Here is a 20,087-nt window from a genome sequence, read left to right on the forward strand (position 1 = left end):
TAAAGCACTTTCTTTAAATCTTCCTGGATAATAGGGTCTCATAATTGTCTTAAAAGTAAATGCAGAAAGACAGATCTTGCAGATCCAGAACTACCAACAGCAAGGTAGACATTCAGGGCATTAGTAACTTTTACAATGCGTCATGCTCTGTAACTTCTCAACAAAATGATTTGATCATCAAGTTAGAACTCACATCCTTATTTATTTTGAGATGATAACATAGATAAATGCAGTGTTTTAGTGACAGAGTGAATCTTGACATAAAGGTGTGCATTAACCTTGATTAATCTCAAATAGAGCTAAGATATTAAATGTTTATTTAATTGAAAGATATCATACCGCAATAATGCATAAGCCTGGGTCCCACCTTCTGATCACAAATTACATTGTCCCAAAGCAAACTAAACACCATTATAAAAAGACAAGCCCTGACAGATAGGGCACATTATCTGTTGAGCAGAACATGGATGTTGTATCCTTGGGGACTGTGATGATGTCCCAAATATGGATGCTGAGATGGGCCATCCTACTAATTGGACTGCCGTCAACACAAGCAGGTTAGCACACTACAACTTAGTTATTTCGAATTTCAATAAAAGTTCAACTTTGACAATTCCCAATTTTATTTTGATTTTTATTATTATTATTATTATTTATCTCTGTCTTTCTATGTTTAAAGACTTTATGCCAGATTATGCAGATGGTACAGCAGATCCCATGGACCATTTCTGGCCAACAATGAAAGGTTAATATTCCATTATGTGTTATGTAGAATATGAAATCATGTAATTAATTAATTAACACCAGTGCTTTATGTACATTCAGTTGGCTCAGCAGCTAAATAATGATGATAATGATAGCTTAACTCAACAATTCACACTACTTAAATTGCCATATTTAATCATACTTCCATTTAGAATTATGTTTTTGATGTATTTATTAGGTGTACTAAAGAATGACTTTTTGTAATAAAATGTGTAAGTCTCTGCCCTGAAATGGCAAGAAATGACAACAAGATTCTTTTTGTCTTATGTTTTAGTGTTCCCCACCACAACAAATGTGATCATAACTACAAGTAGGTTCTTCACAAATATACTGTAACTTTGAAACTGACAGTTAAGTATCACGTTTGTATCATGATTCACACTTCAGAAAACTAAGTTGTGTATTTTTGCTCACTTAAAGTACTTACCAAAGATCACATATTGTATAACCTCTCTCTCATGTTACAGCTGAACCGAATCCTGATCATCAGTCCACGGTCTGCAGCACATGGGGAAATTTCCACTTCAAGACTTTTGATGGTTATTTCTTTCAACAGCCAGACACGTGTAACTATGTTCTGGCAGTAATGTGCGACATCACAGCTTCTGATTTCAACATCCAAATGCAAAGAAAGACCGAAAATGACTTAATCGCTTTCAGCACAGTCTCAATAAAGTTGGAGGGGACAGTCATCAAACTCAGTAATGGCAACATCACCATGGATGAAGAAGTGTGAGTTTAAATACACTTGAGCCCTACAGCGTAGTAATTATAGTTGGGACCAAAAGTCTGACCACTAGTGAAAATGCTTCTGTTTTGCATTATTTTAAAATGTTCATATTTTTTTTTTATACAAATTGTATTACCAGCATAACATGTTGAGTGTAAAATTGAAGTTAATTTTTTTTACATACATTTTTTTATGTCTTAGTATTTAGTATGTCACACTTTTTTAATGACAGCATGTACTAGAGCTGGCATGGACTCCACAAGGTTGTTCAAAACCTGATGATCCATGTTAATGTTGCAAATGTTCCTAAGAGCATCTCAAAAGAGCATCAAGGACATCTGACTTACTAAGGAGATAACATGGTCAATGTCACAAAATTGCTAATATTGTATTAGTGACCTTGAACTGTAAATATTTCTTTATTTTACGTCAGAACTTTTGTTTTACATTTTTTCAAAATCCTGAAACTTTCTCTTTTAAATGTGGTCCCAGACTTTTGGACATGTGATGTCTTTTTAAATATCTCAAGAGGGTCTTTATTTCAGATCTAAAAACTAAGACTCTCAATTTTTTGGAAATAATGCTTTCTGAAACTTCCTCTTACAGGGTGTCTATTCCAACCTATAAGAATGGAATTAAAATTGAGGGAAGCCCATCAAGTCTCAAAATCGCTAACAAACATGGAGTGACTGTCTATTGGGAGGAAGACCAGTCTGTATTGGTATGATTTAATAATATCTCTCTGTTTAAGTATTCCTTCTTGGGATTGTTAACCAAAGATAATTTACTCACCCTCATATTGTTCCAAGCCCGTATGACTTTCTTTATTCCGTGGAACACAAATGAGATGTTTGGTAGTATGACAGCCTTTGACAACATTTACTTTCATAGTATGGAAAACATATGCAATGAAAAAGAATGGTAACTAAGTCTGTTAGTTTCTTAACATTCTGCATAAGATTCTTTGTGTTTCCTGGAATAAATTCATACAGGTTTGGAACAACATAAGGTGGGTAAATTACAACAGAAATGTCATTTTTATGTGAACTATTCCTTTAACTCTTACCCTGATCTTGGGCTTCTTATAAAAGCAGTGTGTGATTATGTTATCAGTTTGAACAAAATTAAGCAATCAAATAAGGATTGCCTAAATAAGCAACAGTGAATCAACAAGCTGAGCAAATATGCTTTGACATTTTTTTATTGCAGATTTCTGTTTTCCTTTGTTGGTATTTCTTATGTTCATAAATAAACATAATGACCAGCTGATAGCGTAGTTTATTTGTTCACGCTGTCTGCATTGTTTTAGCACCCAATTATGTAAATGCATTATGCAAATGAGGTAATGGTGTAGACACGCCCAAAAATATGTGGTGAACGCAATTTGCAAGGCCCATTTCCCAGTCTCATAAGCTGGTTCTGAGTAATAGCTTGTGGGCAGGGTTGGGAGGGTTACTTTTGAAATGTATTCCACTACAGATTACAGAATACATGCTGTAAAATATCATTTGTAATGTATTCCAGTAAATTACTCAAGGTCAGTAACATATTCTAAATACTTTGGATTACTTCTTCAGCACTGGTAGATTTTTTCACTTGTTTTGACTATAAAAACTCTGCCAGTACAGTAAGACAAAATACACATGTTAAAAATACATTCTCTGAAAAACCTAAATATCTTATGCAGTGTTGTTTCTAAAACAAGATAAATCAAATTGATCTTGTTTTAAGAATTTTTGTATATTTTTACAGGAAAACAAAACAAAAATTATTATCAAGAATACGATTTTTGCCCTAATATCAAAGGTCTTACTAGAAAAAAAGAAATTATGATCCAACATGAATTTTCTTGATAAAAAAAATAATCGTGTCCAGTAACGTGCATGTAAAATGACTAGAAATAGAATTTGAGCTTAGCGTAAAGCTGACAATTTACACAAGGTTTATTCCTATTTCTTGTGCTCCAAACTTACTTCAAACTTACTTCTCTGTCTGCTCGTATGAATGTAACACATCATAAGAAAGTGTTTCACCGCTGTTCAAATGCACTTTGGATCGCATAATTTATATGGATAAATGTTTTCCATCTGAAAGGACTAAATATTAAATGAAACAAATGACAATAAAATGCAAAGTAATCTCTTCAGTAATCAAAATACTTTTATAATGTAACTGTATTCTAATTACCAATGATTTAAATTGTAACTGTAGTGGAATACGGTTACTTATATTTTGTATTTTAAATACGTATTCCTGTTACATGTATTTCGTTACTCCACAACTCTGCTTGTGGGGGATGCAGCAGACTACCACAACTGGGCATACTTTATTTGGCCTGTACAGCATCACACCACACCTGCACCATGCACCTGAATCTGTTCTTTAAAATGTTGAAAGTCATTGATTATCATTTCATAAATTACTGCTACCATGATGAAAAGAGAATGTACTAAAACATCTCTTTTTAATAAATACTAAAATTGTCAAGTTGTTACAGGTGGTCAGTGGATAACACAGGTTTTTACATTGAAATACAGTGCGCTAAACAAATGCGGGTGTTTAGTGAATTCGCCATGTTGTATTTTGTCTCCGACATTATTTTGTTATTGTTCCCTAGATTGAACTTCCTGAAAAGTACCAAGGCCAGACCTGTGGACTCTGTGGAAACTTTAACGGCAACAGAACTGACGATTTCAGTGACACTGGTAAACATGATGGTTTAAATAAATCACCTGCTACTTTCAGTCAGCTTTTTTTTTCTCCATTTAGTTTAGAGTGATCACTTTTGAACATCAACTTTAATAGTCTGCAATAGATTTGTTAAAAAACAAAAAACAAAAAAAACAAACATATTTTCAGTCTCTTTGGAATGCAACTTAAACTTCAGACTAGGGTTATTCTAGTTTTAAATGTTTTATTAATCTTTTAATCTTTTATTTTAATGTCCATTCAATTTATTTTTGCTTTTATTTGTCACTGTATTATTTTTTTTAATTTGTATTTTTCTGTTATCGAATGTACGTTTTTCAGTATATTTAGTTGTTTAACATCGTTAATTTACAGCTAATAAACACATTTACCTAATTTGACATTGAAATGGTTGCATTCTGTTTGGTAAAAAAATAATTTGTGGTCAGTTTGTGTTTTATTTTAGTTAGTTTTGGAGCAATGAACGTATTTTATTTTAGTTTCGGTTTTCCCAATAATTTCTTTTTTTTTTTTTTACAGTTTTACAGAAATGTTTACATTTAGTTTGTGTTTTAGTTTACAATAATAACAGTACTTCACATATATTGTTTGATCACTAACCATGTGATAAAGATGTGATTTAGCATAACCGATTCTGAATTCTTCTCAGGCCTGGCCGCATGGAAGTTGTCTTCACCAACTGAATCCTGTGAGGACATTACACTTGACCCTACTGATCACTGTAAAAACCAGGTATAGTTAAATAAAATCAGGATTGTTGTAACTATTTCAACAGATATTGGGACATTTCTTGAAATTATAAAATAGAATGTGAACCTTTGGCCTGTTTCATCTTATTTACCAACTGAAACATTGGTACCTTTGACCGTGTCCTCTGAAATAGTTTATTTTTATCTCCCAGACAAGCATTTGTCAGCAGGTTCTCAGCAGTTCGGGGTTTGATGATTGTCACCGTGTGTTGGACTTGACTTCATTTGAAAAGGCCTGCGTAAACGACCTGTGTCAATGTTACAGCAAACACGACTGTCTCTGCAACACACTCACAGAGATTTCACGACAGTGCACACATGCAGGTGGCAGACCGGGAACATGGAGAACAGACCAGCTCTGTCGTGAGTATAGTCATCTACAGAAATCATAAAGTTAGAATAAGACACACACATATTTATGGGTATAAATAAAGACAGTTTATCATAATTATCTTTTCTGTGTTACCTTTTTAAAAGGACCACTTTAAGTCATCCAGTAAATCATTGATTCTTGATAACTGAGACAAAACTCCTACTTCTTGCCTAAGAATCAATATTGGTCAGAAACAACAACGTGTAGTAACTTGTTAAATATCTATTATAAATATTTTCAAATCTAGCATTAAACTGCAATTAAGAATGAACTGATACAGTATGATTTCCAATTGAGGTCCATCTATTGAATCGACACCACCGTAAGACAGAATATCTGACATGGTTCACAGCTTATGGTGTTGATAAAATAACCATATTTTGCATGTCACACATATATTCATTGCAGTAGCCATTTGATTTTTCTGTTGTCACTAGCTACTAATGGGATCAGAAATAGTGACAGAGCTGAAATATCATTATTGTGACGAAAATCATATAAGCACCATTATCTTAAATTAAATATATATATATATATATATATATATATATATATATATATATATATATATATATATTTATTATTATTTATTTATTTATTTATTTTATTATTTTTTTGGAACGTTTTGTCCTGTGTCTCAAGAATCAGTGAAATGCATGGAAGATCATAACAGAAGTAATACAATTATCTAGAGTAGCAACCATAATATGTATTGATATACTAATGTGTTGTTCTGTCAAGCAGCGAAGACATGCCCACTAAACATGGAGTACTTGGAGTGTGGAAGTCCATGCAGAGACACCTGCACTGACCCAGAAGGAAGCACGTTGTGTAAAGAACACTGTGTGGATGGCTGTTTCTGTCCTGAGGGTAAGACTCAAATTCAAAATGAGGATTTTCCTTCCTCACCTGTTCTGGAAGTTTTAAAAATATTTTACTAGACACATGTAGATCATTTTAAATGAGATCTTTTGTTTCTTTGTTTTTAATAAAATTGTACTACATTTTGTAAAGGCACTGTTGAAGATGACATTGGTCACAGTGGTTGTGTTCCTATCAACGAGTGCCCGTGTGAGCATGATGGCAGAATATACCAATCAGGAGAGTCATATACACAAGCATGTAAAACATGGTGAGTCAGTCATCAATATAACCCACACACACACACACACACACACACACACACACACACACACACACACACACACACACATTTTTTTCTACAATGGAGAAGACTTTGCATTGGCTTCTAATGTTTTTATAATCAGCTAATGAATTTTTTTGATCAGTTGAGATACAGGAACACTATACACACAGATATCTATACACTACTCACACACACACACACATGCACCAGCCAATCGAATTTGACAGAACTGACCCATAATAACATTGCTGCCATATTGCACCAGTGCGTGTGCTGCTGGATATTGGAGTTGCACGGATCTGGAATGTCCTGGAATCTGCTCTGTTGTTGGAGGGTCTCACATCACCACTTATGATGGAAAAAGCTTCACCTTCAGCGGCAACTGTGATTACATCCTCACTAAGGTCTGTGATTCTCAATGAAGCAAAGGTACCTTTACTTTTACCTCAGGGTACTTCCTGAAATGATGAATTCTCTTTGTTTTTAGCACTCCAGTGATAATGATATTGCTGTCCTGGGAAATCTGGCAAAGTGTGATCCAGCCCGACCAGACACTTGTCTAAATTCGGTTACCCTTGTCATCTCCGGAACCACTGTAAGCACTGTAATTGTTTATAATAATAAATTATTATTATTTTAATTCTTAGATATTTTAACTAATTATTTTGGTTAGGGTTAGGGTGATGTCAGTGATGATTGGAAGCAACATCTCCCAAACAATAAATTACACTTAACAGTTACAAAACATAATTGTGTTTTCTTTTTTTCTTTTTTTTCCTTATGAAACAGATTAGTTTTTCTTCTGGTGGAACTGTGACACTGAATGGAAACAGCCCATATGCACTTCCTGTCTTCACAGGTTGGTAGTCAAGTATGAGGGACCTCATTGTAAGACATAAATAAAAATGACTATACCTTCTGCATTATTAAAGGAATCGTTTATTCAAAAATGAAAATTCTGTCAGTATTTACTCACCTTCATGTTGTTTCAAACCTCATGTTGTTTCAAACCCGTATGCCCCTCTGGAATACATTATGCTTCCTTCCATGAAACATAAAGTTATAAGTTTGGAAGAATGTTCAAGCACTTCTTTCTCATATAACAAAATGGTATAGTGATGAGAGGCAGTCAAGCTGCAAAAATATAAAAAAAATAAAAATAAAGCCCCCAAAAATTTGCATTGCTTCAATGATTTTTTTTATTACCCATTCATCTCTTTGTCACAGATGGTGTGGTCATCTTCCAGCCTTCTTCCTCCTTCATTATTGCTGATATGAAGAGTCTTCGTCTAGAGATCCAATTGGCTCCAGTCATGCAGTTGTATATTGTAGCCAGCCCTGAAGAGAAAGAAAAAATGAGTGGTGAGTTTATGCAGAAAGTCATCTAGATGCTTGTTAAAATATACACTTGTGAATTCAATGTGCAGTAATTTAGCAAAAATCACTTTCAGCACATGACAGAATCACAGTTTTGATTTTTGGAGTAAGGACTCCACCCACTACACCCATATTTTAGGAAAATACTTGTTAAACAACAGATGCATCATGATTAATTAAAAGGAATATGAACTGAACTGCAAATGGCTTATGTTTCACTGATTACGGTGTATTTCTCTAGTGAACTACTTATCCTAATCCTACTTTTACATCATGCTTCTCTCAGGTCTGTGTGGGAACTATAACAATATCCTAAAAGATGACTTTAAAACGGAATCAGGCATTACAGAGGGGACACCAACAACCTTTGTCAACTTTTGGAAACACTCGTACAGTTGTCCTGATCTTGAAAGCTCATTTGAAAACCCCTGTAGTCTGAATGTGGATATAGGTAGAGAGAGAGAGTGTTGTTGAATGGTTGTACAGTATGTGTGTGTATATATATATATATATATATATATATATATATATATATATATATATATATATATATATATATATACAGTATGTGTCTGTGAATTAATGTAATGTATAATGTATATTTAAACCTAGATTTATAAACACATAAACATGCTGTAACTAGTTTTGCAACATCTATGTTGCATTTGGATAATTCTGTTTTCTTTAGACATATTAGAAGAAAATCACCCTAACATCTTTGTTATTTAAAATCTTGCTATGCTTCACATAGGTAATCGATGTCCTTTTGATTCTTTTCACTTAGAGAAATTCGCTAAAGACTTGTGTTCCAGCCTCACAAACCCAAATGGAACCTTTGCCTCATGTCATTCAGAAATATGTCCTGAGATTTACTATGAAGTGAGTCTTCCTGCACAAAACTCTCTTTTTATATTTACTGTACAATTGTGTACTTTAATGTATGCAATCTGGCTTTCGTCCTTTGCAGAGGTGCGTCTATGACACCTGTAAGTGTGCAGATATTAAGAAGTGTATGTGTGCAGCCCTGTCCACGTATGCCCATGCCTGTGCTGCCAGAGGAATCATTCTCCAGGGATGGATGGATTCAGAACCCTGCGGTGAGAGCTATATATGTTTTTGTTTGGTAGTATGTATAGTTTCTTAGGCTTGATTTGTTTAAAGGCATGCCTATCTGTCTCTGACTATACAGACACGATTTCGAAGTGTACAGACAACATGAAGTACTCCTACAGCGTGACCAGCTGTGCCAGCACCTGTCGTTCTCTCAGTGGGCAGGATTATACCTGCAAAGTATCCACACCTGTAGATGGATGTGTCTGCCCTGAGGGCACCTACCTCAATGATGCAGGCAGCTGTGTGCATGCTGACCAATGTCCTTGTTACTCCGGAAGCCAGGTCATAGAGCCATCTGGAATATTCTACAAGGATGGTGTTAAATGGTATAAATATAATTTTCATGCATTATTAATAGAAACTCCAAATAACACTTGATGGTAGAATTTTTATTCTGTGAACTATTTTGTCATATTACAGTACCTGTAATCTCGGCATATTACACTGCTCAAGCAAAGAAGGTAAAGTCCGGCTTTCTCTGCACAACAATACCACTATCCAAATTCAGACTTGAGATAAGGCAACACTGGTATAATGTGTACACACTGCAGAAATGTTCTCTTGTTTTCCATTAAAAATAGCTTAACATCCTTAAAACAAGATGAATTGGCTTGAGAAGCAAAATTGCATAAGTCATGAGAGGACTTGTCTTCATCTTGATTTAAAAAAATTAGTTCACCCAAAAAATGAAATGTTGTCATAATTTACTCGCCCTCATGTCATTCAAAATTCATATTACAAACCTGCAGAACACAAAATTAGATATTTTAATGAATATTGCTGACTACCTTTTCAATACGATGGCAGTTGATAGTGACCCAAGAGTGTCACCTTTGCACATTCATGAGCGCTATGAGAGAAGCTTGTTCAAAGTTGCTTGTGCTTGTGCATTGTTTAGCGCATTAGTTGCAAAAATTGTATGTTTTTGTATGAACACTTGCTACTTTTAGGTCTTTTTTTAAGGTTTAAAGTGAGGCACTATCAAATGCCATTGAAAAAACAGCTCACAATATTAATTAAAACAAAAGAAAGAGGGGCCTGGGTAGCTCAGTGGTAAAATACGCTGGCTACCACCCCTGGAGTTCGCTAGTTCGAATCCCAGGGTGTGCTGAGTGACTCCAGCCAGGTCTCCTAAGCAACCAAATTGGCCCGGTTGCTAGGGAGGGTAGAGTCACATGGGGTAACCTCCTCGTGGTCGCTATAATGTGGTTTGTTCTCGGTGGGGCGCATGGTGAATTGAGCGTGGTTGCCGCGGTGGATGGCGTGAAGCCTCCACACGCGCTATGTCTCCGTGGCAATGCGCTCAACAAGCCACGTGATAAGATGCGCGGGTTGACTGTCTCAGACGCGGAGGCAACTGGGATTCGTCCTCCACCACCTGGACTGAGGCGAATCACTATGCGACCACGAGGACTTAGAGCGCATTGGGAATTGGGCATTCCAAAATTGGGAGAAAAAGGGGAAAAAAATCCCCCCCCAAAAAAAAAAAAAAAAAAAAGAAAGAAAGAAAGTTATACTGGTTTGGAACAACACAAGGTTGAGTAAATTATGACAAAATGTTTATTTTTGGGTGTACTACCCCTTTAAATTAATTTTCCTTACCTCATTGGCAAATAGTTTTTTACTTGTTTGAAGCATAAATCTAACAAAGTATAGCAATATTCATGCTTAATACTGCTAGAATAAGGAAAAATATACATAATTCAACATATATCCTCTGAAACTTATCCTCTTATAATTGTCTAATTACTAATAACTATCTTACACAATTTTGCTGTTCCAGTAAATGTATCTTGTTTTAAGGATGTTTAGATATTTTTACTGGAAAGCAAGGCAAATATCAATTACGAAAAATATTTTTTACAGTGCAAATTTACACTCTTCATCAATGTGCCTGTCCTGTTTTAGATTGTGTGGCTCCAATGGTCTTCTTCAACTGTTCAAGTTATAAACCAGGACAAAAAGGAACAGAGTGTCAGAGGACATGTCAGAACCAAGACCCAAACAAATGCGTGAGTTAGGATGGACTGATGGATAAGCACACATGGATAAAAGGATGAAATAATCGACTCCATATTGTAGTTTCTATTTTGTATTATTTGCTATAGTAAATAGATAACACAAAATATGTCTTGTAATAGCAATTTTGGTTTGTTTTGGCTATAGGTGAGTACAGGGTGTGTATCAGGATGTATGTGCCCAAATGGCCTTCTGGCAAATGGAAAAGATTGGTGTGTAGAGAAGAGAAACTGCCCATGCACCCACAATGGAGTCACTTATTCACCTGGCGAGCAAGTTCAAGAGGACTGTAACACCTGGTGAGCCAATAACCCATGTTAAAACCCATGTTTTAACAGTGTCATCTTTGTTTTATCAATGCCCATAGTATACTGTAAAACCTACACTACCAGTCAAGAGTTTGGATGCTCTTGACTGAATTTACTGTGTCTCTCATTATCAAAAGACTTATGCTTAAATGTTTGGAATTATTTTTGTAGACAAATATAAATTGTGCTTCAGTATAAATGTTGTTACCAAACCAAAATGGACTGAATAATGAAAGGAAAGCAGACAAAAAGTGCTTAGTGTTCATGGAAACTCTTTAAAAATCATCCCAGGTGGATAGCTTGTGAAGTTTGTTGAGAGAATGCCCAAAGTTCGCAGAGCTATAATCTCAGCAAAGTGTAGCTACTCTGAAGAAGTTAAAATATAGGATAGTTCTAGATTTAGGATACTTCCACTTGTGTTATTTCATAGTTTTGAGGACTTAGCTAGTATTGAAAATGTGTAAAAAAGTAATAACAAAGAAATGAGCCGCCTGTCATGGCATGCAATGGTTTAGTATTTATTTGTGAACTGTTCTCTATATTTCAGCACATGCATAGATGGGATGTGGACTTGTACAAAAAAGGCATGCTATGGCACCTGTACCATCTATGGTGAAGGTCATTTCAAGACATTTGATGGCAAGAGATATTCCTTCCACGGAGACTGTGAATACATCTTAGCTCACGTATGTCATTCTCAGCTATGTCCTTCTAGTAATGAAGAACTTTTTTTAATGAAATTGCTATTGATCAAGTTGCTATTGATCTCTGTTAGTTTAAAAAAAAAATAGAAAATTACAAGTATTTCTAGGTAAATGAAAAATAGCACGTGAAATAAATGAAAATGTATTTTTAAAATACTTTAGAAACGCCCTGTTCTGGGTTATTTTCAATTTAATGTCAATAGACAGCATCTGTGACATGTTTTCGATTACCACAAACAATTTTTACTCGTACCTCAGTTTATACAAATTAACAGGAGTCTACAAATTTACAGTTGTAGACTTACAATGTAAGCCAAGCAAGTGGACCTCAGGGCTTTAAAGGCAATAATATTAAGCTTCTATTTTTAGAAAAAAACTTTGTTAAACCAGGTGTAAAGTTATCAAAAGAATTTTTTCGACTACTTTTTGAACTTCTGTTATGCACTACCAATGTAATGCATGTAAGTGGAGTTTGCAGAAGTCCATAAAAACAGTAACATGTACACCATATTACACCATGTTCCACGTCCCTTTCTGGCATGGATACCAAGTGAAAGTACTTTCACCTTTTTAAAATGGTTATGACAAACATTGAAAAATTGTAAATACCTTGGTTGGTTAACGATTCTGTCACACCAGACTCTTGATAAAAAAAAAATGTATGATTAAATGTTATGGTTATGCTTCTGAAAGTTTTAAGTTGTTCACTGCCTGACACTGAGTGACTGCATGTAACCACTCTAGGATTATTGCGAAATGGACCACAGTCCCTCTTTCCGCCTTGTCACAGAGAACATCCCCTGTGGCAGCACCAACTCCATTTGTTCCAAGTCCATTGATCTTTACTTTGGGGTGAGGTTATTTTCATTGCACAAAGTCAGCACAAGTGTACTATTAAAGTATCCTAAAACAAGCAATATACAACAAGAATGTAATTAATGTACAATATGTATATAACTCAGTTTATATAACTAATTATGCCACTGACTATTCAAATCCTGCAGAGATATAAGATGATGTTATCCGAGGAGAATGGAGTCAACGTTAAGGTTGAAACCAATGGCACTGATTATGAATATCAAATTTATTCTGCCGGGATTTACATTGTCATAGAGGTCAGAGAACTTTTAAACTTAATCTGGGACAATAAGACAAGTCTGATGCTCCAACTGCATCCCAGCTTAAAGGTATGCACTATCCATACATACTGTACTGTACACAAACACTCACAACCACACTTTACCCTTTGTTCATCCTCTCACCATCCACATGATCTCTATGGCAGGGCAAGGTGTGTGGACTGTGTGGGAACTTTGATGGTAATGCAAACAATGACTTTATGAAGCATAATGGAGAAGAGGTAGCAGATACAGATGCATTTGGGAATAGCTGGAAGGTGAATCCAAGCTGTCCAGATGGGACAAACATGATGAACCCTTGTGAAGAAAAGCCACATCGAAGTGCCTGGGCCATCAAACAATGCAGCATCATCAAAAGCATTGTTTTTAAAGATTGCCATTCACTTGTAAGTACCAGGATAAAACTTTTATATAATACATCTAGTGTAGTCACCATGCTAACCCACTATTTGTCTGACTGTCCTGTCCGTAGGTGGACTCTGTCCCATATTATGATGCCTGTGTAAGGGACACTTGTGCATGTGACACTGGAGGTGATTGCGATTGTTTCTGTACTGCGGTGGCAGCCTATGCTGCTGAATGCCGAAAAAAGGGAGCTTGTGTGGCATGGAGGAGCCCAAGCGTTTGTCGTAAGTCCAAATATTTATAAAATTCCTTTTTGTCTATAAATGTACTGTACACTGCACCCAATTTGATAGAAATTGGGAAGGAAGGTGTTATGGAGTTGATATGGAGTTAATCATAATGATATGATTAAAGGGATAGTTCACCCAAAAAAGAAAATTGTCATTAACTTTATTTCTGAAATACAAAAGATACAGTTATTATCCTCAGTTACCATTAACTTTCATTGTATGGAAAAAGATGCAGGGAAAGTCAGTGATGACTTAGTCTAACAATCTGGAAACACTTCTTCTTGTGTCTGGTAACTGCCCCTTTAAGACATAATGCGTCATCTGTAATACATATTGTCATTTACCTGAATGAAGTGGTTCTTCTTACAGCATTATTCTGTGACTTCTACAACCCTCCGGGAGAATGTGAGTGGCACTATAAAGCCTGTGGATCCTGCATGAAAACCTGCAAAAACCGTGCAGGAACTTGCTCCCCTCAAATTCCTCCACTTGAAGGTAAGAACTGAATCATGAAAACATACTGTAAAGAATGTCCCAAAGACTTGCATAAGATGAATTTGAAAGTATTTAAGTACTATAGGGATTTACAACAAAGTCCAGAAACAATATGTCAATGCCCATATAATGTATAATTTCCTTGTCTATCTCTACTTTCCTTTTATTATTCTGCTAGGATGTTTTCTTCAGTGTCCTTCAGAGAGGCCATATATGAGGGAGGAGACCATGAAGTGTGTTACAGAGGAAATATGTAATTACTGTTTTTATAATGGTATTGAATATCCGCCTGGATCAGTTGTTTACAACACCACAGATGGGCATGATTCTTGTTTAATAGCTGTGTGTCAAGATAATGGAGAAATAAAAAGAGTTGTTGTTCCTGACTGCATTAAAACCACAACAACAACACCTTTCACTTTCACATCTACATCCACATCAAACGAAACATCTACAACTACAAAAACATCAACTGAGACATCAACAACCATGTCCACCACTACACCAACAACTACTGTGACACAAACATTTACAGAGACAGAAACAACAGCTTCTACAACTGTTACAAGAACGCCTACATCAACAGAAACACCCTCTACAACTAGTGCATCCACTGGTACAACAACACCCACATCAACAGAGACATCTACAACCACATCCACCACCACACCAACAACTACTGTGACACAAACATTTACAGAGACAGAAACAACAGCTTCTACAACTGTTACAATAACACCTACATCAACAGCAACACCCTCTACAACTAGTTCAACTACAGTTACAACAACACCTCACGTCTGTGATTGTAAGTGGTCAAAGTGGATTGACAGCAACACACCCAGTGAAGAACCCCAAGGATTCGAAACTGAGTCGATCACTGATTTGTGGAATTTAGCAAAGATTTCTTGTCAGAGCCCCAGTGAGATTGAATGTAGGGCAGTAGAATATCCACAATACTCCTTGGAAGAAATGGGACAAATAGTATATTGCAATACATCCTTTGGTCTGACATGTTCAAACAAAGACAATGCAGGTGGCGTGATACCATTATGCCATAATTACGAAATACGTGTAAGATGTTGTGAAGCTATGTGTACTACAACCTACTCTACTGTTATGCCCTCAAGTACAACCACCAAAACACCTACGACAACTTCCATTACTACAACTGTGGTAACAACGCCATCTACATCATCAGAGACATCTACAATCACATCCACCATTATACCAACAACTACTGTGACACAAACATTTACAGAGACGGAAACAACAGCTTCTACAACTGTTACAAGAACGCCTACATCAACAGAAACACCCTCTACAACTAGTACATCCACTGGTACAACAACACCCATATCAACAGAGACATCTACAACCACATCCACCACTACACCAACAACTACTGTGACACAAACATTTACAGAGACAGAAACAACAGCTTCTACAACTGTTACAATAACGCCTACATCAACAGAAACACCCTCTACAACTAGTTCAACTACAGTTACAACAACACCTCACGTCTGTGATTGTAAGTGGTCAAAGTGGATTGACAGCAACACACCCAGTGAAGAACCCCAAGGATTCGAAACTGAGTCGATCACTGATTTGTGGAATTTAGCAAAGATTTCTTGTCAGAGCCCAAGTGAGATTGAATGTAGGGCAGTAGAATATCCACAATACTCCTTGGAAGAAATGGGACAAATAGTATATTGCAATACATCTTTTGGTCTGACATGTTCAAACAAAGACAATGCAGGTGGCGTGATACCATTATGCCATAATTACGAAATACGTGTAAGATGTTGTGAAGCTATGTGTACTACAACCTACTCCACTGTTATGCCCTCAAGTACAACCACCGAAACACCTACGAAAACTTCCATTACTACAACTGTGGTAACAACGCCACCTACATCATCAGAGACATCTACAATCACATCCACCATTACACCAACTACTACTGTGACACAAACATTTACAGAGACAGAAACAACAGCTTCTACAACTGTTACAAGAATGCCTACATCAACAGAAACACCCTCTACAACTAGTACATCCACTGGTACAACAACACCCATATCAACAGAGACATCTACAACCACATCCACCACTACACCAACAACTACTGTGACACAAACATTTACAGAGACAGAAACAACAGCTTCTACAACTGTTACAATAACGCCTACATCAACAGAAACACCCTCTACAACTAGTTCAACTACAGTTACAACAACACCTCACGTCTGTGATTGTAAGTGGTCAAAGTGGATTGACAGCAACACACCCAGTGAAGAACCCCAAGGATTCGAAACTGAGTCGATCACTGATTTGTGGAATTTAGCAAAGATTTCTTGTCAGAGCCCAAGTGAGATTGAATGTAGGGCAGTAGAATATCCACAATACTCCTTGGAAGAAATGGGACAAATAGTATATTGCAATACATCTTTTGGTCTGACATGTTCAAACAAAGACAATGCAGGTGGCGTGATACCATTATGCCATAATTACGAAATACGTGTAAGATGTTGTGAAGCTATGTGTACTACAACCTACTCCACTGTTATGCCCTCAAGTACAACCACCGAAACACCTACGACAACTTCCATTACTACAACTGTGGTAACAACGCCACCTACATCATCAGAGACATCTACAACCACATCCACCACTACACCAACAACTACTGTGACACAAACATTTACAGAGACAGAAACAACAGCTTCTACAACTGTTACAATAACGCCTACATCAACAGAAACACCCTCAACAACTAGTTCAACTACAGTTACAACAACACCTCACGTCTGTGATTGTAAGTGGTCAAAGTGGATTGACAGCAACACACCCAGTGAAGAACCCCAAGGATTCGAAACTGAGTCGATCACTGATTTGTGGAATTTAGCAAAGATTTCTTGTCAGAGCCCCAGTGAGATTGAATGTAGGGCAGTAGAATATCCACAATACTCCTTGGAAGAAATGGGACAAATAGTATATTGCAATACATCCTTTGGTCTGACATGTTCAAACAAAGACAATGCTGGTGGCGTGATACCATTATGCCATAATTACGAAATACGTGTAAGATGTTGTGAAGCTATGTGTACTACAACCTACTCTACTGTTATGCCCTCAAGTACAACCACCGAAACACCTACGACAATTTCCATTACTACAACTGTGGTAACAACGCCACCTACATCATCAGAGACATCTACAATCACATCCACCATTACACCAACAACTACTGTGACACAAACATTTACAGAGACAGAAACAACAGCTTCTACAACTGTTACAAGAACGCCTACATCAACAGAAACACCCTCTACAACTAGTACATCCACTGGTACAACAACACCCATATCAACAGAGACATCTACAACCACATCCACCACTACACCAACAACTACTGTGACACAAACATTTACAGAGACAGAAACAACAGCTTCTACAACTGTTACAATAACGCCTACATCAACAGAAACACCCTCAACAACTAGTTCAACTACAGTTACAACAACACCTCACGTCTGTGATTGTAAGTGGTCAAAGTGGATTGACAGCAACACACCCAGTGAAGAACCCCAAGGATTCGAAACTGAGTCGATCACCGATTTGTGGAATTTAGCAAAGATTTCTTGCCAGAGCCCCAGTGAGATTGAATGTAGGGCAGTAGAATATCCACAATACTCCTTGGAAGAAATGGGACAAATAGTATATTGCAATACATCCTTTGGTCTGACATGTTCAAATGAAGACAATGCAGGTGGCGTGATACCATTATGCCGTAATTACGAAATACGTGTAAGATGTTGTGAAGCTATGTGTACTACAACCTACTCTACTGTTATGCCCTCAAGTACAACCACCGAAACACCTACGACAACTTCCATTACTACAACTGTGGTAACAACGCCACCTACATCATCAGAGACATCTACAATCACATCCACCATTACACCAACAACTACTGTGACACAAACATTTACAGAGACAGAAACAACAGCTTCTACAACTGTTACAATAACGCCTACATCAACAGAAACACCCTCTACAATTAGTACATCCACTGGTACAACAACACCCATATCAACAGAGACATCTACAACCACATCCACCACTACACCAACAACTACTGTGACACAAACATTTACAGAGACAGAAACAACAGCTTCTACAACTGTTACAATAACGCCTACATCAACAGAAACACCCTCTACAACTAGTTCAACTACAGTTACAACAACACCTCACGTCTGTGATTGTAAGTGGTCAAAGTGGATTGACAGCAACACACCCAGTACAGAACCCCAAGGATTCGAAACTGAGTCGATCACTGATTTGTGGAATTTAGCAAAGATTTCTTGTCAGAGCCCCAGTGAGATTGAATGTAGGGCAGTAGAATATCCACAATACTCCTTGGAAGAAATGGGACAAATAGTATATTGCAATACATCCTTTGGTCTGACATGTTCAAATGAAGACAATGCAGGTGGCGTGATACCATTATGCCGTAATTACGAAATACGTGTAAGATGTTGTGAAGCTATGTGTACTACAACCTACTCTACTGTTATGCCCTCAAGTACAACCACCGAAACACCTACGACAACTTCCATTACTACAACTGTGGTAACAACGCCACCTACATCATCAGAGACATCTACAATCACATCCACCATTACACCAACAACTACTGTGACACAAACATTTACAGAGACAGAAACAACAGCTTCTACAACTGTTACAATAACGCCTACATCAACAGAAACACCCTCTACAATTAGTACATCCACTGGTACAACAACACCCATATCAACAGAGACATCTACAACCACATCCACCACTACACCAACAACTACTGTGACACAAACATTTACAGAGACAGAAACAACAGCTTCTACAACTGTTACAATAACGCCTACATCAACAGAAACACCCTCTACAACTAGTTCAACTACAGTTACAACAACACCTCACGTCTGTGATTGTAAGTGGTCAAAGTGGATTGACAGCAACACACCCAGTACAGAACCCCAAGGATTCGAAACTGAGTCGATCACTGATTTGTGGAATTTAGCAAAGATTTCTTGTCAGAGCCCCAGTGAGATTGAATGTAGGGCAGTAGAATATCCACAATACTCCTTGGAAGAAATGGGACAAATAGTATATTGCAATACATCCTTTGGTCTGACATGTTCAAACGAAGACAATGCAGATGGCGTGATCCCATTATGCCGTAATTACGAAATACGTGTAAGATGTTGTGAAGCTATGTGTACTACAACCTACTCTACTGTTATGCCCTCAAGTACAACCACCGAAACACCTACGACAACTTCCATTACTACAACTGTGGTAACAACGCCACCTACATCATCAGAGACATCTACAATCACATCCACCATTACACCAACAACTACTGTGACACAAACATTTACAGAGACAGAAACAACAGCTTCTACAACTGTTACAATAACGCCTACATCAACAGAAACACCCTCTACAACTAGTGCATCCACTGGTACAACAACACCCATATCAACAGAGACATCTACAACCACATCCACCACTACACCAACAACTACTGTGACACAAACATTTACAGAGACAGAAACAACAGCTCCTACAACTGTTACAATAACGCCTACATCAACAGAAACACCCTCTACAACTAGTACATCCACTGGTACAGCAACACCCATATCAACAGAGACATCTGCAACCACATCCACCACTACACCAACAACTACTGTGACACAAACATTTACAGAGACAGAAACAACAGCTCCTACAACTGTTACAATAACGCCTA

The 20,087-nt window shown here is 36.9% G+C and overlaps 1 protein-coding gene across 1 annotated transcript in view; it reads left to right on the plus strand.

Moving 5' to 3' along the window:
• Nucleotides 1-457: 457 nt before the first annotated feature.
• Nucleotides 458-20,087, plus strand: part of LOC127435594 (mucin-2-like) — a 33,458-nt gene continuing 13,828 nt past the window's right edge. Inside the window, exons 1-28 of the mRNA XM_051689158.1 lie at nucleotides 458-557; nucleotides 680-745; nucleotides 1,040-1,075; nucleotides 1,233-1,497; nucleotides 2,102-2,216; nucleotides 4,113-4,200; nucleotides 4,854-4,936; nucleotides 5,106-5,316; nucleotides 6,071-6,196; nucleotides 6,341-6,458; nucleotides 6,739-6,877; nucleotides 6,961-7,068; nucleotides 7,263-7,332; nucleotides 7,701-7,835; nucleotides 8,137-8,301; nucleotides 8,635-8,729; nucleotides 8,818-8,947; nucleotides 9,040-9,289; nucleotides 9,384-9,424; nucleotides 10,872-10,975; nucleotides 11,130-11,281; nucleotides 11,838-11,976; nucleotides 12,739-12,846; nucleotides 12,999-13,181; nucleotides 13,280-13,519; nucleotides 13,606-13,762; nucleotides 14,138-14,263; nucleotides 14,442-16,289. Coding sequence (XP_051545118.1) covers nucleotides 464-557; nucleotides 680-745; nucleotides 1,040-1,075; nucleotides 1,233-1,497; nucleotides 2,102-2,216; nucleotides 4,113-4,200; nucleotides 4,854-4,936; nucleotides 5,106-5,316; nucleotides 6,071-6,196; nucleotides 6,341-6,458; nucleotides 6,739-6,877; nucleotides 6,961-7,068; nucleotides 7,263-7,332; nucleotides 7,701-7,835; nucleotides 8,137-8,301; nucleotides 8,635-8,729; nucleotides 8,818-8,947; nucleotides 9,040-9,289; nucleotides 9,384-9,424; nucleotides 10,872-10,975; nucleotides 11,130-11,281; nucleotides 11,838-11,976; nucleotides 12,739-12,846; nucleotides 12,999-13,181; nucleotides 13,280-13,519; nucleotides 13,606-13,762; nucleotides 14,138-14,263; nucleotides 14,442-16,289 — 5,392 coding nt within the window. The 5' untranslated portion in view covers nucleotides 458-463. The remainder of the gene's footprint in view (nucleotides 558-679; nucleotides 746-1,039; nucleotides 1,076-1,232; nucleotides 1,498-2,101; nucleotides 2,217-4,112; nucleotides 4,201-4,853; nucleotides 4,937-5,105; nucleotides 5,317-6,070; nucleotides 6,197-6,340; nucleotides 6,459-6,738; nucleotides 6,878-6,960; nucleotides 7,069-7,262; nucleotides 7,333-7,700; nucleotides 7,836-8,136; nucleotides 8,302-8,634; nucleotides 8,730-8,817; nucleotides 8,948-9,039; nucleotides 9,290-9,383; nucleotides 9,425-10,871; nucleotides 10,976-11,129; nucleotides 11,282-11,837; nucleotides 11,977-12,738; nucleotides 12,847-12,998; nucleotides 13,182-13,279; nucleotides 13,520-13,605; nucleotides 13,763-14,137; nucleotides 14,264-14,441; nucleotides 16,290-20,087) is intronic.

This window comes from Myxocyprinus asiaticus, chromosome 46 (genome assembly GCF_019703515.2).
Source record: "Myxocyprinus asiaticus isolate MX2 ecotype Aquarium Trade chromosome 46, UBuf_Myxa_2, whole genome shotgun sequence".
Taxonomy (NCBI): Eukaryota; Metazoa; Chordata; class Actinopteri; order Cypriniformes; family Catostomidae; genus Myxocyprinus; species Myxocyprinus asiaticus.